At 37.2% G+C, this 25,177-nt stretch overlaps 1 protein-coding gene across 1 annotated transcript in view; it reads right to left on the reverse strand.

Annotated features, from left to right (window-relative positions):
* Positions 1-15,743, reverse strand: part of TEX15 (testis expressed 15, meiosis and synapsis associated) — a 56,689-nt gene extending 40,946 nt beyond the window's left edge. Inside the window, exons 1-2 of the mRNA XM_028087599.2 lie at positions 15,599-15,743; positions 3,958-4,123 (exon numbers count right to left, since the gene is read on the reverse strand). Of these exons, the coding sequence (XP_027943400.2) occupies positions 3,958-4,123; positions 15,599-15,737 (305 nt within the window). The 5' untranslated portion in view covers positions 15,738-15,743. The remainder of the gene's footprint in view (positions 1-3,957; positions 4,124-15,598) is intronic.
* Between the last annotated feature and the right edge of the window lie 9,434 nt (positions 15,744-25,177).

The raw sequence follows: 25,177 nt of genomic DNA on the forward strand, positions 1-25,177 counted from the left end.
AGTACTTTCCATTTACCTGGTAGAAAATACTTAAAAGGAGGTATTGGGAAAGTTGAAGGCAACAGACTTGTGCTTTGCAGCATACTTATTTCCTGTTAAATCTTCTTAAACCCAAATTCAAACTAACTTCTGAAAAGATGAATTCTTTACCTCAAGCTAATCTTATGAAGCTGATCTGTGATACCAGATCATAAGAATAAAGGATCTTTCTTATGAAGTCTTAATTTTAAAGGCCTTTTGCATCTAAGACATGGCCGAGGCACTTTAACATCCTGAATTTTCTGTATAATTTCCCCCAAAACCAAAACCTCATGAAACAAATGGCTGTGCCCAAGGTATAAAGGATTATCACCAACTTCTCAAGTTGGCACCCTTACTGCCCAATCTCCAAGTTAAATCCATAGTGTAGAATCTATTTGCCAGTACCCCTTTGCAGTATGAAATTCACTATCAGCTGGAATATGGTTGACTTCAAGTATAAAAACTTGCTCAGTTTGGCTTAAAAATAAGCTGACTTCTTATAACAAGAAATGCAGAAGTCAGGCAGCATTTATCAGGGTTGACAGATGCCATGGCTCCAGATGTCATCAAGGATCCAGGTTTTTTCCATCTCTTTGTCCTTCTGTCCTCAGCTTTAGGGTTATCCTAACACTAGTCTTTTTATTACCTCACAAGGGTGCTATCAGTAACTTAAACATGCTTCCTTGGTTCACATCCAAATGGCTTCTCTTTCCCAGAGACCCCCAAGACAATCCATCTTGAGTGTGTTACTGACCCAAACTGATTTATTTCTGCCCACCCTTGGAACCAATCATGATAAAGTAAATGAAATTAACCACAGATGGCTCAGACTACATCTGGAGTGAAACATAAACAGATCTCAAGTACTAATTCAACCACAACATTTAGCCGGGTACTGACAATCTTTAAAATGATATCCTTTCATATAAATTTGAAATTTTTATTTTTATTTTTTTAAAAGATTTTATTTATTTGACAGAGAGAGACAAAGAGAGAGGGAACACAAATAAGGGGAGTGGGAAAAAGAGAAGCAAGCTTCCCGCCAAGTAGGGAGCCCGATGCGGGGCTCGATCCCAGGACCCTGGGATCATGACCTGAGCCAAAGGCAGACACTTAACAACTGAGCCACCCAGGCGCCCCAAATTTGAAATTTTTAAAAGTAATTTTAAAACAAAAAGGGTCAAACTGATACAAATAAGCAATGGACTTAAGAATAACTCAGTTTCAGTTTCTCTTTTACCCATTAAGACCAGCTCAAGTTTCTTAACTCTTCAAAGCATCTCTCAAAACTCTTAAGATCAGTCCCTCATATGTGTACCTATATCTTTATTATAACATTATATTTTATATTTACTTCTAAACTAGAATGTGAACTCTTTTAGACAGGAAAAAACATTCATTGTTCTTTGAAGGTTATCAAATATAGTGTCTGACATAGTAAGTACTCAAATGTTTAATGAATGATTGAATACACAGATGTTTAGTTTTTTTTTTTAAAGATTTTATTTATTTATTTAACACAGAGATAACAGTGAGAGAGGGAACACAAACAGGGGGAGTGGGAGAGGGAGAAGCAGGCTTCCCGCTGAGCAGGAAGCCTGATGCGGGGCTCATCCCAGAACCCTGGGATCATGACCTGAGCCAAAGGCAGATGCTTAACGACTGAGCCACCCAGGCACCCTGATGTTTAGATTTTTAATGCTTTTGCTGATTTCAGACTTAAGAAGTGGTAGATGGAATGTAGATAAGAAGTAGAAATTGGTATCCTTTTGGAAATACTTGTTTTTGCTGGGCCCATAGATATAATAACTCCTCTAAAGGGAGTGACAGAAAGAAAAGCCAAGGGGCACCTGGGTGACTTAGTCAGTTGAGCGTCCAACTCTTGGTTTCAGCTCAGGTCATGATCTCAGGGTTGTGAGGTAGAGTCCCGCATCAGGCTCAGTGGGGAGTCTGCTTGAGATTCTCTTCCTCTCCCTCTGCCCCTCCCCCTACTCTCTCTAAAAAATAAAATCTTGAAAAAAGAAAGAAGAAAGAAAGAAAAGCCAGAGACAGTCAATGTTACTAATACATTTTCTTTTCATTCTATTATTTTCTTCTAACCATTTTTTTTTTAAAGATTTTATTTATTTATTTGACAGAGACACAGCGAGAGAGAGAACACAAGCAGGGGCACAGGGAGAGGGAGAAGCAGGCTTTCAGCTGAGTAGGGAGCCCGATGCGGGGCTTGATCCCAGGACCCTGGGATCATGACCTGAGCCGAAGGCAGACGCTTAATGACTGAGCCACCCAGGTGCCCCTAACCATTTTTTTAATTTTTTTTATTTTCTTTTCCACCTGTGTCTTAAGGCTAATTAAGGGCACTTTATAGCATCACTGGTTTTTAAAAAATGAAATAAAAATTTAACAATTAAGTGCCCACTGTGTTGCCAGCTTCATACTATGGACATAAAAACAAAGATAAAACTCACAATGCAGGAGAATCAGACGAAACCAACATATGGTAGTAAGACCTATAAAATGAGTATAAAGTACTATGGGAAACAAATGAGTTTGTCTAATTGGCAAATAACTAAGAAATCAATAAATCCTACACCTGTTGGTTATTTGCAATGTTCTAACATGTCATGTATTGTTGGGTAGTTGTTCTAATTTCTCTAAAATCAATAGGTTGTAAATTAAGTGTTGGGCAGGGGAACAATACAAAAAAGGACAAAATTTTAAAATGCCTAAAAGAACTAAAACCAAAGAACAATACCAGGAATTAATTTTTGATCAAACTCTTATTTCAATCTGGAAGTTGCGGGATATAGCCAGTCCACTGCACTTTTGCTCAAAACTGTTGTTTTCTAGATGACAGAATATGCTATCAACTAAATCTGTCATTCCTACCAATTCTCTCAAAGTGACATCAGGGGTAAGTATGTTTAAGTCAAGAGGAATGAATTCTAAAGCAAAAAAAGAAACAAAAAACATTCCAAAATGAGTTCTAAGTGTGGGTCCTTGATCAAGCTACAGTTAGGTTTTAAGTTAATTGTCAATTAGTGAGGAGGAAAAATCAGAAAATGAAAAAGGTAAACTGTGTTCACCTAAGATCTAGATCTATAAACACAAAATGTTTACAATGAGAACTTTGCATATGCTTTTCTTCTTTCTTATGAAAACAAAATAATGGACTACGCCTTCCCAAAAAGTACAAGTAGTACTCAAAAAAAAAATTAAAATGAAACTAATTTAACACTCTATGTTAACTATATTCAAATAAAAAAAATTTTAAAAGAAAAAATAGGGGGTGCCTGGGTGGCTCAGTCGTTAACCGTCTGCCTTCGGCTCAGGTCCTGGGATCAAGCCCTGCATCGGGCTCCCTGCTCTGAGGGAAGCCTGCTTCTCCCTCTCCCACTCCTCCTGCTTGTGTTCTCTCTCTCACTGTGTCTCTCTCTCTCTGTCAAATAAATAAATCTTAAAAAAAAAATAAGAGGAAAAAAATAGTGGCTCTAGAATAGCTGGAAATAGCCAGATACAATCTTGCCAAATTAAAACATCAACTAAGTCTCTGAACAACTGAATCAAGGAAAAAAAGTTATTTTCTGGATAACTGCTGTTTTATATATGCAGGATGCACGAGGGATCTGTAAAATGGGTGCTTAATAAACGTGCTGATGTATGCTTCTCAAAAAATTTATCAAGATTAAAAAATTACAAGTGTGTGAAATCTGGCTACATTAACCTGTAAAACTTTATTAATCAAAATCTTACACTTAGCTCTTCACTATTACACAAGGCTATGAGAAGCCAACAAAATAATAAACAATCTCTGTACTTATTTTCTTAGTAATACTTACCAAATCTCAAATGCTAGAAATTACTCATTCATATGACTTCATAGTAAAGACAAAAAAACCCCAAAATCTCAACCTTCTTTAGGTCGTAGTAACTTACCTCTTAGAAGTAAAATTTTTTTCCAGATCCTCATTGTGAACCAATTTTGTATCCCCAAACTGCCATGCTGATTGCAGATCACAGCCTACATCAAGCTGGCACTGGTTAAGAGTATCATGTATGAAACTATACTCTCTAGTATTGGTGCAACAAGGTGACAAGTAGACTAAAGACAAAGAAAAGGGAAATGGTTATTTGACTTTAAAATTCTATCTTTGTACATCTACAGAATAACATTAATAACTATAATATCAAAACCAGAAAAATGACATTGGTAAAATCCACAGATGTTAAGATTTTAACAGTTTTACATGCACTTGTATGTGTATAGTTCTGCACACTTTTGTCATATGTATAGATTCATGGCAACCACTATAATCAAGATACACAAGTGTTCCATCCCACAAAGATCTCCCTTAAGCTGTTTTAAAAATAGAATAGTACTGACAACTGTATTCTCCTTCTCTGCCTCTAAGTCTTGAAAACTACTAATCTATTCTCCATCTCTATACTTTTGCCATTTCAAGAATGTTTTGTAAGTAGAACTTTGTAGTTGTGATCTGTGGACATTGGCTTTTTTCATTCAGGATAATCCCTTTGAGATCCAACTAAGTTGTTATTTCAATAAATGGTTTCTTTTTATTGATGAATAAGTACTCTATGGTATGGATGTACCATAATTTAACCATTCACTAGTTATAAACCAAGGTGGTTGCCAATTTTTGGCTATACAAATAAAGCTGCTATGAACATTTGTGTATAGGTTTTTGGGTGGATGTACGTTTTCATTTCTCTGGGATAAATGCCCCAAAGTGCAGTTCCTGGGTTATACGGTAGTTGCATGTTTAGTTTTTAAAGAAACTATTGAACTGTTTTTCAAAGAGTGGCTCAGCTTTCTGGTTTCCGCTGGTTGTATGACCGATCTGGTTTCTCTGTATCACTGCTAACATTTGGCATTGTTATTCTTTTAATTTTAGCTGTTTTAACAAATGAGTAGTGATATCTCATTGTGGTTTCCATTTCCGTAACGGCTATGATGTTGAACATCTTTTTTTGTGCTCATTTGCCATCTGTACATCCTCTTTGGTGAAATGTCTGTTCATGTCTTTTCCCTTACTAATTGGATTGTCTCACCTCCCTTTTTTTTTGCTTACTAATGAGTTTTGAAAGCACTTTATATGTTCTGAATATGAGTTCATTTCATATACATGATTTACAAATGTTGGTGAGGATGTAGAGAAAAAAGTACCCTTGTGCACTATTGGTGGAAATGGAACTTCTTCAAAAAATTAAAAATATAAATACCATATGATTCAGTAATTCCACTACTGGGTTATTACCCAAAGAAAATAAAAACACAAATGTGAAAAGATACATGCATCCCTATGTTTACTGCAGCATTATTTATAGTAGCTAAGATATGGAAGCAGCCCAAGTGTTCAACATAGATGTATAAAGAAGATGTGATACATACACACACATATATATACCCATGCATATACATACACACAATGGAGTATTACTCAACCATTAAAAAGTTGAAATCTTGCCATTTGCAACAACATGGATGGACCTAGAGGATATCATGCTAAATAAGTCCGAGAGAGAAAGACAAATACCATATGATTCCACCTACATGTGGAAAATGAAAAAACAAATGAATAAACAAAAAGCAGAATCAGACCTATACATAGAAAAACTGATGGTTGCCTGAGGGAAGTGGGGTGGGAGAATGGGCAAAATGGGTAAAGGGGAATGGGAGATACAGGCTTCTAGTTATGGAATGAGTAAGTTAAGGGGAGAAAAGGTACAGAGTAGGGAATATTGTATTGTAATGGTATTTTAATAGTATTGTATGGTAACAGATGGGAGCTACACTAGTGGTGAGCACAGCATACAGAATTGCTGAATCACTATGTTGTACACCTGAAAATAACGTAACATTGTGTGTAAACTATACCCCCCAAAAAACCGCAAATCCCCATTTTCTTCCACTCTAAGTTTTCTTTTCATTTACCTAACAGTCTTTCAGAAAATAAATTTTTAATTGTGATGAAGCCAGTTTACCAATTTTTTTAAAAAGTTATTTATTTTACTAATCTTTACACCCCACATGGGGCTTGAACTCACAACCCCAAGATCAAGAGTTGCATGCTCTACCAACTGAGCCAGCCAGGGGCCCACCCATGATTTATTTTGAGTTATTTTTTTTTTGTGTAGGGGGAAGTTCCTTTTCTTGCTTATGGATGTTGTCCAATTGCTCCAGCAACATCTGATGAAAAGACTACCTTTCCTCGACTGAATATACCTTCGTAAAAATTAACTGAAAGAAAATCAAATGAGCATATTAATGTGGGTCTATTTCTGGAATCTCTATTCTGTTCCACTAATCTATCTCTCTGCCAATGCTACACTATCTTGATTACTGTAGCTACAAAGTAAGCCTTAGTATGGAGCAGAGTAATTAGAGTTTCTTTTTCTATTTCAAAATTGTTTAAAGCTATTCTACTTTTTTTGCCTTTTCATGTAAATTTGAGAATAAATTTGTTTATTTAGAAAAAGACTTGCCAGGATTTTGAGAAAAATTACAATAAATCTAAAGATAAATTTGTGGAAAACTGGTATCTTTATCATGTTGAATTTCCTAAACTATAAGTATACCTCCCTAAATAACAGATTCTCCTTGATTTCTTTCATCAGCATTTGCAATTTATTTATTTATTGAGAGAGAGTGCTCGTGCAAGCAGGGTGAGGGAGGAGCAGAGGGAGAGGGTGAGAGAGAATCTTAAGCAGGTACTTGATCTCAGGACCCCAAGGTCATGACCTGAGCAGAAATCTAGAGTCCAACGCTTTATTTTTTTTTAAAGATTTTATTTATTTATTCATGAGAGACAGAGGAGGAGAGAGAGAGAGGGAGAGACAGAAGCAGAGGGAGAAGCAGGCTCCCAAGGAGCAGGGAGCCCGATGCGGGACTCGATCCCAGGACCCTGGGATCATGATCTGAGCCGAAGGCAGACGCTTAACCATCTGAGCCACCCAGGCGCCCCCAACGCTTTTTTAAAAAAAACGATTTTATTTTTTAGAGAGAGAGTGCACACTTGAGAGACAGCATGAGTGGGGGAGGGTTGTGGGGAGGAGAGGGACAGAGGGAGAGGGTGAAGTATTTCCCTGCTGAGCAGGGAGCCATATGTGGGGTTCCATCTCAGGACCCTGGGATCACGACCTGAGCTGAAGGTGGATGATCAACCGACTGAGCCACCCAGGTACCCCCTCAAGAGTCTGATGTTTATGAGCTACCTAGGTGCCCTAGCATTTGCACTTTAAAGCATAAAAACACTGTACATGTTTTGTTAGATTCATACATATGTATTTCAAGTTTTGAGCTATTATAAATGGCATCATGTTTAATATTTTGATTTTCACGTATTCTTTGCTAATATATAGGAATTCAATTGATTTTTCTATTTTTTCTTTTTTAAGCTGAAACATAGTTGACATACAATGTTATATTAGTTTCAGGTATACAACATAGTGATTCAATAATTATATTCATTACAAAATGCTCACCACAGTAAGTGTAGTTACCATCCGTCACCATACAAAATTACAATATTACTGACTATCCCCAGGCTGTACTTATCATCCCCATGACTTATTTATTTTATAAATGGAAGTTTGTACCTCCCTCTCCTCTGGCAACTCCTACTTTCTTTCCTGTATTTATGGAGTTTATTTCTGCTTTTTGTTGGTTTGTTCACTTGTTTTTTTAGAATTCATATGTAAATGAAATCATATGGTATTTGTATTTTTGACTTATTTCACATAGTATAATACCCTTTTATGTCCATCCATGTTGTCACAAATGGCAAGATTTTATTCTTTTTTATAGCTGAGTAATATTCTTTGTGTGTGTGTGTTTGTGTGTGTGTGTGTGTGTGTATACATACACATACAACATCTTTATCCATCCATCCATCCATGGACACTTAGGTTGCTTCTACGATTTTTCTATTTTGATCTTGCACCCAGTGACCTTGCTGAACTTATTAGAGAATTTTTTTCTTTTTTTGTAGATTCCTTGGGATTTCCTATGTAGACCATCATGTGATCTTCAAATAGAAACAGTTTTATTTCTCCTTTTCCAATCTCTGTTTTTAAGTTAAATTCATTCTTTCTTGCACTGGCTACAATTTCCAGTACTATGTTGATAAGAATGGTAAAAGAGAATGTTCTTGCCATCTTCTCTTATTGAGAAAGCTTCAGTTGTTCATCATTAAGTGATGTTAGCTACAGGTATTTTTTAATATACTCTTTATGAAGTTGAGGAAATTCCCCTGTTCTTAGTTTGCTGGGTCTCTATCCTGAGTGTTGAATTTAGTTGAATGCTTATTTTGCATTAATTAATATGATCATGTAATTGTTCTTTATCCTTCAAATACAGATTCACTTTCAAATATAAAACCAAGCTTGCATTCCTGAAATAAAACTCCTTTGGAAGTAGTGTAAAATGCATTTTATATACAGTACTGCTGAATTCCATTTATATAAGATTTCCGCATCAATGTTCATGATGGATATTGGTATGTATTGTTCTTTTTTTGTATTACATTTGTCTGGTTTTAATAACAGGGTAATAGTGGCCTCATAAAATTATTTTCTATGTTCTGGAGGAGGTTCCGTAGAATTTGTATTAACTCTTTCTAAATGTTTAGAATTCTCCTGTAAAACCATCTGGGTCTAGAGATTTCTTTCCAACCATATTTTCAATTATGAATTCAATTTCTGTAATGATTATAAAAAAGGGTATTTGAATAATCTATTTAGTATTGTGTGTTTTGTTACTTTGTACTTTTTGACAAACTGGTCCATTTCATCAAAGTTGTCAAGTTTATGTAAGCAGATCTGTTCATAGTATTCCCTTTTTAAACTTTCAATGCCATGGGTCAGAAATGATTTCCGTTTCATTCCTGATAGTGGTAATTTGCGGCATTTGTATCTTCTGTCAGTCTTGTTAAAGGTTTGTCAATTTATTGATCTTTTCAATCAACCAGCTTTTTTGTTTCATTGATTTTCCTTCTTCTGCTTGTTTTACGTTTGTTATTTTCTATTTTCTTAAGGTGGAAGCTAAGATTACAGTTATGAAATCCTTCCTATTTTTAAAAATTTAATTCCAGTACAGTTTACATACAGTGTTATATTAGTTTCAGGTGTACAATATAGTGATTCAATAATTCTATACATTATACTTAGTGTTCATCATGATAAGTGTACTCTTAATCCCCCTAACCCACCTCCCTCTGGTAATCATAAGCTTGTTCTGTATAGTGAAGAGTCTGGTTTTGGTTTGTCTCTTTTTTTGTTCATTTCCTTAAATTCAACATACGAGTGAAATCATACGGTATTTGTTTTTCTCTGACTTATTTTGCTTAGCATTAGACTTTCTAGATCCATCCATGTTGTTGCAAATGGCAAGATTTCATTTTTTATGTTTGATTAATATTCCATTGTGTGTGCGCATTTGCGTGTATACCACATCTTCTTTATCCATTCATCTATCAGTGGACACTTGGGCTGCTTCCATAATATGGCCATTGTGAATAAGACTGCAGTAAACATAGAGGTGCATAGATCTTTTGAATTAGTGTTTTTGTATTCTTTGGGTAAGTACCCAGTGGTGATATTACTGGATGATATGAAATCCTATTTTTTTTTTAAGATTTTATTTGACAGAGACAACAGCGAGAGAGGGAACACAAGCAGGTGGGAGTGGGAGAGAGAGAAGCAGGCTTCCTGAGGAGCACGGAGCCCGATGCAGGGCTTGATCCCAGGACCCTGGGACCATGACCTGAGCCGAAGGCAGACGCTTAACGACTGAGCCACCCAGGCACCCGAAATCCCTCCTATTTTCTAATGTAAGGATTTAGTGCTATAAATGTTAGCAATGCTTTAGCTGTGTCCCTCAAATTTGATATTACATTTTAATGTTTATTTGTATTTTTATTTCCCTTGAAATCTCATGAGTATTTAGAAATGTGTTATTTTCCATATGTTTGTAGACTTACATAATACTTTATATTAATTTTTACTTTATACATGACCCCAAAACACATTCTGTATGACTCCAATTCTTTTAAATATGTTGAGATGTGTTTTGTGGCCCAATAGATGTCTATCCTGATGGGTGTCAAATCAGGACTTGAAAAGAATGTCTATTCTGCTGTTGGGTGAAGTCACGTACAAAAGTCAATTAGATTCTGTTGCTTGACAGTATTAAGTTCTTCCATATTTTTGCTGATTTTCTGTCTTGACATGGGGCTTAAACTCCTGGGGCTTGAACTCATGACTCTGAGATAAAGACCTGAGCTAAGATCAAGAGTTGGACGCTCAATCAACTGAGGCACTCAGGCACCCTAACTGCTGATTTTCTGTCTTAATAGTTCTATCAATTTTTTTTTAAATTTAAATTCAAGTTAGTTAACATATAACTGTAGTATTGGTTTCAGGAGTAGAGTTCGGTGATCATCACTTACTTAAAATACCCGGTGCTCATCCCAACAAATGCCCTCCTTAATGCCCATCCCCCATTTGGCCCATTCCTCCACTGGCTCACCCATCCCTCAACCCCCCGTTTGATCTCTATAGTTAAGAGTCTCTTGTGGTTTGCCTCCCTCTCTTATTTTTCCTTCCCTCCCCTATGTTCATCTGTCTTGTTTCTTAAATTCCACATGTAAGTGAAATCATGTAATATTTGACTTTCTCTGACTTCTTTTGGTTAGCATAATACACTCCATCTAGTTCCATCCACATTGTTGTAAATGGCAGGATTTCATTCTTTTTGATTGCTGAATAATATTCCATTGTGTGTGTGTGTGTGTGTGTGTGTGTGTGTGTGTGTGTGTGTGTGTGTATCATATCTTCTTTATCATCAGTCAATGGACATTTGGATTCCTTTCCATAATTTGGCTATTGTTGATAATGCTGCTATAAACATCGAAATGCATGTGCCCCTTCGAATCAGCTTCTCTGTATCCTTTGGATAAATACCTAGTAGTGCAAGTGCTGAGTCACAGAGTAGTTCTATTTTTAACTTTTTGAGGAACCTCCACACTGTATTCCAGAGTCGCTATACCACTTTACATTCCCACCAACAGTGTAAGAGGATTTCCCTTTCTCTACATCCTTGCCAACATCTGTTGTTTCCCAAATTATTCGTTTTAGCCATTCTGAGAGGTATGAGGTGGTATCTCATTGTGGTTTTGATTTGTATTTCCCTGATGATGAGTGAGGCTGAGCATCTTTTCATGTCTCTGTTAGCCATCTGGATGTCTTCTTTGGAAAAATGTCTATTCATGTCTTCTGCCCATTTCTTAACTGAATTGTTTTTTTGGGTGTTGAGTTTGATAAGTTCGTTATAGATTTTGGGTACTAACCCTTTAGCAGAAACGTCATTTGTAAATATCTTCTCCCATTCCAAAGGTTACCTTTTCGTTTTATGGTTTCCTTTGCCCTGCAAAAGCTTTTTATATTGATGACTGCTGAGGCTAGAACTTGCAGTACTATGTTGAACAACAGTAGTGAGAGTGGACATCCCTGTTGTGTTCCTGACCCTAGAGGAAAAGCTCTGATTTTTTTCTCCATTAAGGATGGCATTAGCTGTTGGTTTTTCATATATGGCCTTTATGATGTTGAGATATGTTCCTTCTATCCCAACTTTCTTGAAGATTTTTATCAAGAAAGGATACTGTATTTTGTCAAATGCTTTTTCTGCATCTATTGAGAGGATCATATGGTTCTTATCCTTTCTTTTATTAATTTGGTGTATCAAGTTGATTTGCAGATATTGAACCACCTCTACAGCCCAGGAATAAATCCCACTTGATCGTGATGAATAATCCTTTTAATGTACTGTTGGATTAAATTAGCCAGTATCTTGTGGAGAATTTGTGCATCCATGTTCATCCGGAATATTGGTCTGTAATTCTTTTTATCGGGGTCTTTGGTTTTAGTTCTATCAATTGTTGAGAGAGGTGCGCTAAAGTCTCCAACTATAATTCTGGATTTGTTCATTTCTTCTTTCAGTTCTAACAATTTTGCTTCATGAATACTGAATACACATTAAGGGTTGCTATGTCTTCTTGGTAGACTGAACTTTTCAACATTATGTAATCTCTCTCTTTGTTCCTGGTAATTTTCTTTCCACAGAAGTCTACTTTATTGGATATTAATAAAGCTACTCCCACTTTATTTTTAGTGTTTGCATGGCCTATCTTTCTGCTTATGTTTATTTTCAAAAAATGTGTATCACTATATCTGAAGTGAATTTATCAGCAGTATATACTTGAGTCATGTTTTTTAATATATTGTGCCAACTTCTGTTTTTTTTTTTAATTATTTATTTATCTGACAGAGAGAGACATAGTGAGAGAGGGAACACAAGCAGGGGGAGTGGGAGAGGAAGAAGCAGGCTTCCTGCTGAGCAGCGAGCCCAATGCAGGGCTCTAACCCAGGACCTTGGGATCATGACCTGAGCCAAAGGCTGATGATTAACGACTGAGCCACCCAGGTGCCCCTCAACTTCTGTTTTTTAATTGGTCTATTTGGAACATTTACACTTAATATAACTGATATGTTAGGGCTTACGCCTGCCATTTATCTGTTTATTTTATTTTTTCCTTCATTGTTCAATTCTCTATTTCAGTTTCCTGACTACCTATGGGTTACTCGGACATTTAAAAAATTCATTTTGATCTATTTTTATAAAAACGTTTAATTCTGAGGTTAACTGTAGATTCACATGTAGTTGTAATATACAACAGAGAGAGCCTGTACCCATTCACCCAGTTCCCTCCAAAGGTAATATCTCACTTTATAATTATTTCCTCTATATTCCCTGAGAATCACATTAGAGAATTATAATTTTTCTCCAACTGTCAAATACAATTAGAAAACTCAAGAGGGGGTGCCTAGTGGCTCAGTTGGTTAGGCATCTGCCTTTGGTTTGGGTCATGATCCTGGGGGTCCTGGGATCAAGCCCCACATTGGACTCTCTGCTTGGCGGGAAGGCTGCTTCTCCCTCTCCCTTTGCAGTTCCTCCTGCTTGGGCTCTCTCTCTTTTTTTCTCTCTCAAATAAATAAGTGAAAAAAATTTTTTTAAGATTTTATTTGTTTGAAAGAGAGACAGAGAGGGAACACAAGCAGGGGGAGTAGGAGAGGGAGACGCAAGCTTCCCACTGAGCAGGGAGCCCGATGCGGGGCTCGATCCCAGAACCCTGGGATCATGACCCAAGCTGACGGCAGATGCTTAATGACTGAGCCACCCAGGCGCCCCAAATAACTGAAATCTTAAAAAGAATACTCAAGAAAACGATGGCCCATTAAATTTCCCTATATTTTGAAACTCTTCCTATTGTTCTTTCTTCATTCCTAGCGTTCCCAGCTTCTTTCTTTTGTCATTTTCTGTTTAGGGAACTTCATTTAGCCATCCTTTCAGGGTGCTGATGTAAAATTTTTAGTTTACTTCATCTGACAATGTTTACTTCTATTCTTGAAGGATATTTCTGCTAGGGACAGAACTCTGGGTCGACAGTTTTCTTTCTACACTTGAAAAATGTGCCAATTCCTTTGGACTCCATGGTTTCTAATGAGAAATCTGTCATTAAAAAAAAATTTTCCCCTATAGGGGTACCTGGCTGGTTCACAGTTTGTACAGCATGTGACTCTTGATCTTGGAGTCATGAGCTCAAGCCCCTATTGGGTATAGGGCTTCCTTTAAAAACATTTTTTCCCCCAGAGGAGCCTGGGCAGCTCAGTTGGTTGGGTGGCTGACTTTTGGTTTTCAGCTCAGGTAATGATCTCAGGGTCCTGGGACTGAGCCCTGTGTCGGACTCTGCACTCAGCGAGAAGTCTGCTTGAGGATTTTCTCCCTCTACCCCTTCCTCCGCATGCTCTCTAAAAAAAAATAAATCTTAAAAAAATTTTTCCCCCTATAGATATATGGTTGCTCTAGTTGCTTTCAAGAATTTTCTGTCCTTAGTTTTCAGAAGTTTGATTATGATGTGCTGTAGCATGGGCTTTTTTTGGGTTTATCTTATTTATTAAAGCTTATTCAGCCCCTTGACTATATAGGTTTATGCCCTTTGCCAAATTTGGGAAATTTTTCGCCAATATTTCTTCAAATACTTTTCCATACTCTTTCTCTTTTACTTTGGGGACACTGAAGACAAAGATGTTTAATCGTTTACTATTGTTCCACATGTCCCTGAAGCTCTTCCAACTTTTTTTCTGTGTTGTTCATGCTGAGTAATTTCTATTGTTATCTTCAAATTCACAGACTCTTCCCAATGTCTTCTCAATTCATCTCTGGAACCCATCCACTGAGTTATTTCAATTATTGCATTTTTCAGTTCCAAAATTTCTACTTGGTTCTTCATTACATTTTCCATTTCTTTGCTGAGATTTTCTATTTTTCTTTTGTTTCCAGAGTGTTCATAATTGCTTACTGAAACATCATTATAATGGCTGCTTTAAAAGTCTAGCCAGATAAATCCAACTTCTGTTTCATCAGAGTATTGGCATTTCTGGATTATCTTTTCTCATTTAAACTGAGATTTTCCTGATTGGTGGTAAATGAATGATTTCAAAAAATTATATCTTGGTCATTTTGGATGTTAAGAGTAAGAGACTCTGGATCATATTTAATCTTGGGTTTTAGCAAGCTTCTACTGAAACTGAGCAAGCAGGGGAATCTGCCAGTAGGGAAAGGGCGGGGGTACCGATTCTTTACTACCAGGTGGGACTGAAGTCCTGGCTCTCCACAGGGTCTCCAATGACACTGTGGGGGGATGATTTGTTACCACAAGGAAGGAGTGGAAGTCAGTGCTCCTGACTCAGCCTCCACTGACAAAGTGGGAGAGGGACGGGTGCTTTGTAGGTGTCACAGAAGTCCAGGCTCCTTACTTGGTCTTTATTGGCTCTACTCCAAATGAGAAGGGGTGGCTCATCACAGGGCAGGGTGGAAACCATGGACACTGCAGGGGCAGGGGATGGCAGGGAGGGGAACTTGTTACTGCCATGAAGGTGAAAGGCATTTAGTGGAACTCTAAGTCCTCCGCTTAAGTCTTTGCTAACAAAGGTGTACAGGTTATATTTTCACCCCTAATTTTTTGTAGGAGTAAGGTATTTATTGTCAACCAGGTTTCTATTTTTCTAGGATGTGCCTTTCCCAGTCCTTGGCAAAGGAGAACAGACTTTTTCTTGGGGCTTTCTGTGTCTGTTTCAGATGGCATTCCTGGACTGTTGGCATCCAATCTAAGACATGGAGGAAACAAACAAAAAAACCCAGAGAACTTACTGCAATAACATTCCTTGATTCCCAGGGTCCTTAGCTGGTCCATTTTCTCTAAATCTTTCCAAGTCTTCTAATATTTGTTTTATGTATGATATACAGAATTTTCAGGTGTACTTAAGAGACATGTCTGTTCTATGTACCTTTGTGTGGATACATGTGTGTTTAAGGAATTAAAGGCATGATTTAACCTAATTTTATATAGTCAAAACAGAAGACAAACATAAACTAAGAATCAGAGAAATGCAGTAATAGTTATGAAATAAACTCATCTTCCATGGAGATAGTAAATATTACCTTTCCCAGCTGTCCTCCTGATCTTGGGAATAGTGAATTTTTTCAGAGGATTGACTTCTACACCAGTGACTAATAAAGGTTCACTGGTTGAGTTCATCTTCCACAGTGTCTTGTGTTTAGCAATCTCTTTCATTTCCATTTTGTTGGTGGCCTAAAATCAATCCCAAGTTATTAAGCAAAAGGTCAATAAACACATAAAAGGCAATGGCAGTGAAACGGTTTAAAAATTCTTACATGGAATTGAATATATATTATTGGTCACATTCACAACAGATTCCAATCTCAATTTGCCAGGTTACCCAAAATAAAAAATGAATTAACAGCTTTAGCTTTTATGTAATTTTTTGAATATTTATTTTGTAGTTTCTAATAGATCTTTTCTGTATAATTTATGTAACTATAATTGGGTAACCAGAAGTCTGTGTTCCTGAAAAGCTTAGTAACTTACAATTATTAACATTTAGTAAAATTCTTGCCAAATACTATATTTTTAAAAGCATTTTGCCGACACATTTCTGTGAATAGAATGATATTCTTGAAATCAGAATCTCTGCCTTTGGAAGAAACTTATTAAAGTTGTAAACCAACTACTGCACAACTATCCCTACGATTGCCTAAACAATCACCCATTGCCTATTGTTCCATAGTATCATTCTATAAATGGATTAAGACCTCATATATTGTCATACTAGTAACAGATTTCTTTCCTTCCCTCCTCCTTTCTCTCTCCAGCCTTCCCTCTCCCCCCACCCAACACAATGATTCTTAACCTTTCAAGTAGAACTCATATTAGGTATTGAAGGAGAGTAATGGAGCCTACACAAAGAGAAATATATGTAGACATGGATTTTTCATACCATTTCATAATATGATTCATGGGCCTCCTGATAGCTATCAACTGCTTAGTTCAAACTTAGATCATAATCTACATTAAGAGTTGCCAAAATTCTACAGAAGGATCACAAAGGAGAAGATTCTACAGAAAGTTCACAAAAGATCTTGCCCTCAATCTCCACTCCACCCTTTATGAAAGATAATCTTACAGCCTCCCAATCAATGGATCATGGATCAGAATAGGGAATGGACAGAGACCTCTGGAAATAGAAGAAAATCAGTCTTTTTCTCATCCAGCCTCACTGATAGACACCAGTAGTGTTGCCTCCTAACAAGAATACCCTTAAGATACACTAGCTTGAGCCAGAGTGCCTGGCTGGCTCAGTTGGTAGAGCACATGACTCTTGATCTTGGGGTTGTGAGTTTGAGCCCATGTTGGAAGGGAAGAATAACTTATTTAATGACTTAAATTACAAAAAAAAAAAAAAAACCAAAACCTCTTCAATTAATCATACCTACCCTCTGACCCAGCAATTGCACTCCTGGGTATTTACCCCAAAGATATAGATGTAGTGAAAAGAAGGGGCATATGCACCCCAACGTTCATAGCAGCGAAGTCCACAACAGCCAAACTGTGGAAGGAGCAGAGATGCCCCTCAACAGATGAATGGATAAAGAACATGTGGTTCATATATACAATGGAATGTTACTCAGCCATCAGAAAAGATGAATACCCACCATTTGCATCGACATGGATGGAACTGGAGGGGATTTTGCTAAGTGAAATAAGTCAAGCAGAGAAAGTCAATTATCATATGGTTTCACTTATCTGTGGAACATAATGAATAGCATGGAGGACATTAGGAGAAGGAAGGGAAAAATGAAGGGGGGGGGAAGTCAGAGGGGGTGATGAACCAGGAGAGACTATGGGCTCTGGGAAACAATCTGAGGGTTTCAGAGGGGAGGGGGTTGGAAGGATGGGTTAGCCCGGTGATGGGTATTAAGGAGGGCACATGTTGTAATGAGCACTGGGTGTTATACGCAAATAATGAATCATGGAACAACATTAAAAACTTACGATGTACTGCATGGTGACTAACATAATAATAAAAAGAAGAAAGAAAAATCAATTCTAAAAACTTCATGAATAGTTAATGCACAGGGCACGGCGCATAATAGGTCCTTAAGTCGAATGAATGACTGACTGAATGAATGAATGAAAAAGATCAAGCAAATCAAAAGGAGAAAGGTTCCCTAACAACTAAAACATATATTCATATAGGACTTGTATATTATGAGCAGATTTAAGCTAATACATTTAAGGATTATACAAGGGGCACCTGGGTGGCTCAGTCATTTAAGCATCTGACTCCTGATTTCAGCTCAGGTCATGATCTCAGGGTTGTGAGATCCAGCCCTGAGTTGGGCTCCATGCTCAGCACAGAGTCTGCTCGAAATTCTCTCTCCCTCTCTGTCCTTCCCCCTGTTTGCGCTCTCTCTAAATGAATAAAATCATTAAAAAAAGGATTATACAAAATAATACATTCTAAGAAAAACTTATTAAAACTGGGTTAGCCTGGTGATGGGTATTAAAGAGGGCATGTATTAAATGGAGCACTGGAGTGCTCCATTAAATGGAGTGTTATACACTCAAACAATGAATCATGGAACACTGCACCAAAAACTAATGATGTAATATATGGTGATTAACATAACAATAAAAAAATTAAAAAAAAAACTAATGCACTGAATGGAGCACTGGGTGTTATATGCAAACAATGAATCATGAACACTACATCAAAAACTAATGATGTAATGTATGGTGATTAACATAATGAAAATAAAAAAACTGATTCAAAGAAGAAATTAAATGAATTCATCATCTTAATACTATTAAGAAGAAATTAAATTAGTAGTTACAAATGGATTCAAAAAATAAAAATGATATTAATGTATCACAAACAAGTGGAGTTCATCCCAGAAACAAGGGAGATTTAGCAATAGGAAATATGTACATTTCATTTACTACATAAACCTTTTAAAAAAGAAAAATCAAGTGATTATCTCAATAGATGCAGAAAAGCATCTAATCAAATTCAAAATTCACTTATATTTTATTTATTTTGACAGAGAGAGACAGTGAGAGAGGGAACACAAGCAGGGGGAGTGGGAGAGGAAGAAACAGGCTTCCTGCTGAGCAGCAAGCCCAATGCAGGGCTCGATCTCAGGACCCTGGGATCATGACCTGAGCCAAAGGCTGATGCTTAACCACTGAACCATCCAGGCACCCCAAAATTCACTTATATTTTTAAAAATGTTTAGTAAAGAGGAATTGACAAACATTCATAATTTGATGAGTATCTACCAAAAATTTACAGCAAATTGCTAAATATCAGAAGTACTTTTTTTTTAAAGATTTTATTTATTCATTTGAGACACAGAGAGAGAGAGCATGAGCAGGGGGGAGAGGCAGAGGCAGAGGGAGAAGCAGGCTCCCCACTGAGCCAGGAGCCTGATGTGGGGCTCGATCCCAGGACCCTGGGATCATGACCTGAGCTGAAGGCAGAAGCTTAACCATCTGAGCCACCCAGGCGCCCCCAGAAGCACTACGTTTTAAATTAAGAGTGGTGGGGGGTGGGAGGGATGGGGTGATAGACACTGGGGAGGGTATGTGCTATGGTGAGCACTGTGAATTGTGTAAGACTTTTGAATCACAGACCTGTACCTCTGAAACAAATAGTACGTTATATGTTAAAAAAAAAGAAGATAGTAGGAAGGGAAAAATGAAGGGGAGGAATCGGAGGAGGAGATGAACCATATGAGAGATTATGGAACCTGAGAAACACACTGAGGGTTCTAGAGGGGAGAGGGGTAGGAGGATGGGTTAGCCTGGTGATGGGTATTAAAGAGGGCACGTATTGAATGGAGCACTGGATGTTATATGCAAACAATGAATCATGGAAGACTACACCAAAAACTATTAATGTAATGTATGGTGACTAACATATCAATAAAATAAAAAAAATGAACCAAAAAAAAAGAGAATAAAACAAAAATAGCTTTGTTTCCCTTATCTCTGCTTCCTTTTAACAGTAGGCTGTTACGATTTTTTGCCTAAGTAAAATTCATTCTTCACCTGTCTAAAACTTCATCCAAGTTTTCTCCTTCAAGCTGAGACTCATACTCTTTCAGTCCTAGAAATTCCCAAGCCCTTTTCCTTTCCTCTTTAGCTTGCCTCTATACCTTTTATTTCACAGGGGCAAATGGCAACAAAGGCAAAAAAATCATAATGCTTTAAATTTTGGTTCTACCATTAATTAATATTATGTTAGGCAAAATGCCTAACTTCTCTGAGGCTAGTAATAGTATTAATACCTCACATGGAGGTCTAAGTCTATTTTATTTTATTATTTTTTAAAAGATTTTATTTATTTATTTGAGAGAGAGAATGAGATAGAGAGCATGAGACGGGGGAGGGTCAGAGGGAGAAGCAGACTCCCCGCCGAGCAGGGAGCCCGACGCGGGACCCGGGACCCGATCCTGGGACTCCAGGATCATGATCCGAGCCCAAGGCAGCCACCCAACCAACTGAGGTCTAAGTCTATTTTAAAAGAATACTTGGGGGTGCCTTGGTGGCTCAGTTAAGCGTCTGCCTTCGGCTCAGGTCATGATCCCAAGGTCCTGCGATCGAACCCCACGTTGGGCTCTTGGCTCAGTGGGAAGCAGCCTGCTTTTCCCTCTCCCTCTCCCTGCCGCTCCCCTGCTTGTGCTGTCAAATAAATAAAATCTTAAAAAAATAATATTTGTACTGAGTTTCCTAAGACCATCGCCAAACATTAAGGACTTGAATGCTTGGGAGATTAGGGATTACTGAATAAACCTCCAAAATCTTTTATCTGATTACTGTCAGAGTCTTAATAACAGAATTAGGTGTTTCAACTGAAAAACTTAAGAGAGCCCTAGAGTTTAGTAAGTTTCAACTATCACTGATGTAAAGGTTTCCTAACATAAAGTAACTGATGATAACTGCAGATACACAAAGCATTAATGAGAAAGTTTTTTTTCAGTTCTCCTTCAAACTTTTATGAGTCAGCTTGTTTTTAACTTTAAAATCTCTAAAAGTTTGCTGATCTCTCTTTAACAACAAAAAATGACTCAGTTTCAGAATTTTCTGGCAAATAATACTGTTCTATTTTATTTTTACAATTACCTTTTATTTGTGCCAATACTGATTTTCTATTCATTTTCCATCCAAAATATACTTAAGTAAAAAAATAAGTATTTTAGAATATTACAGTAATTATTGTAATGATGATATGTAATGATGATACAGCAAAGATCATTCATTCCTCTTCTAGTAATCTCAGGACAGAGTTCCTGATGAACAAATAAATGATGAATAAGCAATATTCTCAGAACTTTAGTCACAAAAGTAAATTCTGTGTTCTTCTGTAGAGTGCTAAATGGTTCAGACTAAGAATTACTTCTGATAAACAAATGGTTAAATCAGATCATACATATGATAAACTACATATACACTTAGTGAAATTAAGCCAAGAATCCCTCAATTAAGACTACACAGTGCAGACGTGAAATATATTTTTGTCCTATTTTTCATTTTACAGATCAGGGATTGGCAAATTATGGCTATTAGTTTTCATAGGGACTACAAGCTAAATGACTGAAAAAATTGAGAATAGTATTTCATGTCACTTAAAAAATTATATGAAATTCAAAGGTAAGGGTCCATAGTAAGTTTTACTGGGACAGCCACACCCATTCATCTATCTATCCTCTACAGCTGCTTTAGTATTAGAAAAGCATAGCTGAGGGGCACCTGGGTGGCTCGGTCGTTAAGCATCTGCCTTCGGCTCAGGTCATGACCCCAGGATCCTGGGATCGAGCCTGCATCGGGCTCCCTGCTCAGCGGGAAGCCTGCTTCTCCCTCTCCCACTCCCCCTGCTTGTGTTCGCTCTCTTGCTGTGTCTCTCTCTGTCAAATAAATAAATAAATAAAATCTTAAAAAGAAAAGAAAAGAAAAGCATAGCTGAGTAAATGTGACAGAGACCCTACAGCCTACAAACACTAAAATGTTTACTATCCGGCCCTTTACAGAAAGTCTGCCAACCCATTAGAGATGAAGCAATACAACTAAATATCAAAGAATTGGGGCAATAAAACCAGGTCTCATGATTTCTCCATTTCAAGGCTCTTTTTCCTATTCTCTCTCTGCTGTATTCTGAATTTCATCCCTACTCACTACTTTCTTGGCATCCTGCCCAAAATCATTTAAAACAAGCTCCAACCTGACCATTTTAAAAACAAAACAATCTGCCAGGATCATATTTGTCCTTATCTAGATCACTTCCCACTTCCTCCTCAATCTATTTCGATTTCCAACTCCACCTCAATAGCAATCTTCAGTCACCAGTGATTTTTCACATCAGTATCTCACTCATGTAAAGTACACTCTGGCTCATAACTTACTTGGCCTCTCTACATTTAATACTCTTGACCAATCTGGTCCTGAAATAATATACTCTTTCCCTGACTTCTGTGACTTCTTAACCCTGATTTCAGGTGGTGCTTTCTCAGTCTTTTAATAATTCATCTTTATTTGGATTTTATTATTGTTTTAATTAATTTTTACTTATATAAGGGAAATAGAATATTCTCTTCAAAGATTTTTTAGTATTTTATCAAGCTAATTTTAGTCAACAAAAACAGAATCTTGTGGTTTTAATTTGCATTTCTTTCATTACTAGTGAGGTTGAATAATTTTATTTTTTTCTATCACTTGTTCCCATCTTTTTCTCCATTTTTTCTTTTTATAGGTTAAGATGGTTTTTAAATGATTTGTAAGGACTCTATATACAGAGAAATTAGTTTTTGTCTGTCATGAGTTTTGCAATATTTTCGTCTTAGTTTCATTTATGGTATTTGCCTCCCATGGCCAAATTTTAATTTTTGTGTAGTTTTAAGATTTTTATTTATTCATGAGAGACAGAGAGAAAGAGAGGCAGAGGGAGAAACAGGCTCCCTGCTGAGCAGGGAGCCCAATGTGGAACTCGATCCCAGGACCCTGGGATCATGACCTGAGCCGAAGGCAGATGCTTAACCATTTGAGCCACTCAGGCGCCCTGTGTAGTTTAATTTCCCAATCTATTATTATACTGGATTTTATCCTATTACCAGCAGTGTGTTACATATCCTCACCGCATTTGATATTGGCAGACTTTAATTTCTGCCAATCTGATATTTGCAAATGCCATCTCACTATGGTTGGTTTGCATTTGTTTGATTTTTGAGGAGACTGAGTATATTTATTGGTCATTTGTGTTTTCAAACCTGGGATGTGCCTGTTCAATTTTTTTTACCCACTCTTCTATGAGGCTGTTCATTCTATGTATTTGCAAAAAATCTTTTTGAGATACTAGCTCTTCACCAATCATACTTGTTGCAAATAATTTCCCCCCACTTTTTATTTTAAAATATTTTATTTATTTATTTGACAGAGAGAGACACAGCGAGAGAGGGAACACAAGCAGGGGGAGTGGGAGAGGGAGAAGCGGGCTTCCCGCGGAGCAGGGAGCCCGATGCGGGGCTCCATCCCAGGACCCTGGGATCATGACCTGAGCCCAAGGCAGATGCTTAACGACTGAGCCACCCAGGCGCCCCTCCCCTCACTTTTTAAACAAAACTATTTAATGTAGTTGAAATTATGAATTTCTGGGGCGCCTGGGTGGCTCAGTCATTAAGCATCTGCCTTCAGCTCAGGTCATGATCCCATGGTCTGGGATCGAGCCCTCCATCGGGCTCCTGCTCCGCGGGAGGACTACTTCTCCCTCTCCCACTCCCCCTGCTTGTGTTCCCTCTCTCACTGTCTCTGTGTCAAATAAATAAAAACTTAAAAAAAAATATGAATTTTTTCCTTTATATTTGTGTTTTTGCTTTTGATCAAATTTAAGAAATGATTCTCCCCAAGGTTTAAAGATAATCCCCTTGGGGCGCCTGGGTGGCTCAGTTGTTAAGCGTCTGCCTTTGACTCAGGTCATGATCCTGGAGTCCTGGGATTGAGCCCTGTATCGAGCCCCAAATTGGGGTCCCTGCTCAGTGGGAAGTCTGCTTCTCCCTCTCCCCCACTTGTGTTCCCTCTCTTGCTGTGTCTCTCTCTGTCAAATAAATAAATAAAATCTTTAAAGATAATCCCTTCTATTTTCTTCTAAAAGTTTTATAGTTTTGCCTTTTACCTTTTAAACCTTTAAATCACCTGAAATTCATTTTGGTCTGAGGAAAGAAGGGCTCAATTTTTCCATATGAGTATCAAATCATGCTAGCATTTATTTGAAAAATCTTTCCCTATTTATCTATGCTTCTCTAACATAAATCAACTTTCCATATGTGCATGAATTCTAGGTTCTCAGATCTGTTTTACTGGTTGGTGTCTTTCTGTATTCCTACACCAACATGATACCACAGTAATTGATATATGTTTGGACATAACCGAAAGAAAAGAAAAAACAAATCTTGTTCTTCTGAAGCACCTTTGCTTTTACATATTTTAAAAGGTTTGTCTAATAAGAAATCTTGTTTAGGTTTTAAATGAAAATTTACTGAAGCTACCACTGGATCAAGGACATTGTTTTACTAGTCTTCCTATCTTAAACACAGGCTATCACCCCACTTAGTCATATCATTAATATCTTTCAATAAAGCCTTATTTTTTCCATTAGGGTCTAACATGTTTTAAAGAATTTATTCTAAGTTCTTCATAATTTTAAAATTACTACACGTGATCTTTTAAAAAAAGTTTTATTTATTCACTGCTAATGTTTAAAATGGCATTTGGGATGATAGTAATAATGACTAACATTCATCTGTAACACTTATTAGGAATTAGACACTTATCTAAGTGCTTTAAATATATATTGACCCATTTAATCATCGTATCCCTATGAAATACGCTTATTTTATTTTTTAAAGATTTATTTATTTATTTGAGAGAGCGAGAATGAGAGAGAGTAAATGAGAGGGGGGAGGACTACAGGGAGAAGCAGGCTCCTCGCTGAGCAGGGAGCCTGACGTGGGACTCCATCCTGGGACTCCAGGATCATGACCTGAGCCGAAGGCAGTCACTTAACCAACTGAGCCACCCAGGCGCCCCAAGATACCCTTATTTTAAATTAATGTGCCCAAGGACACATAGCTAGGAAATGTTTGTTGAATCTGGAATTCAAAGCCAGGCAGTCCGGCATCAGAGTAAATGCACTCAAACACTAGGCAAAATGACCTTCAGTGAAATTGGTTTCTACACATTGACTACCCAGAAACCTTGTTAAGCTCCTATTAATTCTAATAACTTGTCTTCATAAACAACCATATCCTCTCCAAATGATGAAGGGCATATAATAATGATTTTCAGTTTATTTCTTTTTTCCCAATTACTGTAACATTTTTTTATTTCTTATGTCTGCCTTACTGGGCAGGCTGGGAGTTCTAACGTATGTCAAATATAAATGATAATGTCAGGTGCCTTGGTCTTTTCCCTGAACTTAAAGGGAATGTTTTAAATCTTTACAACTAAATGATAAATTCTATTTTTTTGAAAGACCTGCTGTATCTGGTTAGATTTTCCTGGGTATAAAATTCTAGACTGACTGCCATTTTCTCTCAGCACTCTTAAGATATCATCCCACTACTTAATACCATCCACTGCTCCTATTAAGAAACCGCCTATCTAATTGT

Source organism: Eumetopias jubatus, unplaced genomic scaffold (assembly GCF_037043125.1).
Source record: "Eumetopias jubatus isolate StellerSeaLion01/CBP00866 unplaced genomic scaffold, mEumJub1_p1.0 scaffold_2, whole genome shotgun sequence".
In the NCBI taxonomy this organism is placed as follows: domain Eukaryota; kingdom Metazoa; phylum Chordata; class Mammalia; order Carnivora; family Otariidae; genus Eumetopias; species Eumetopias jubatus.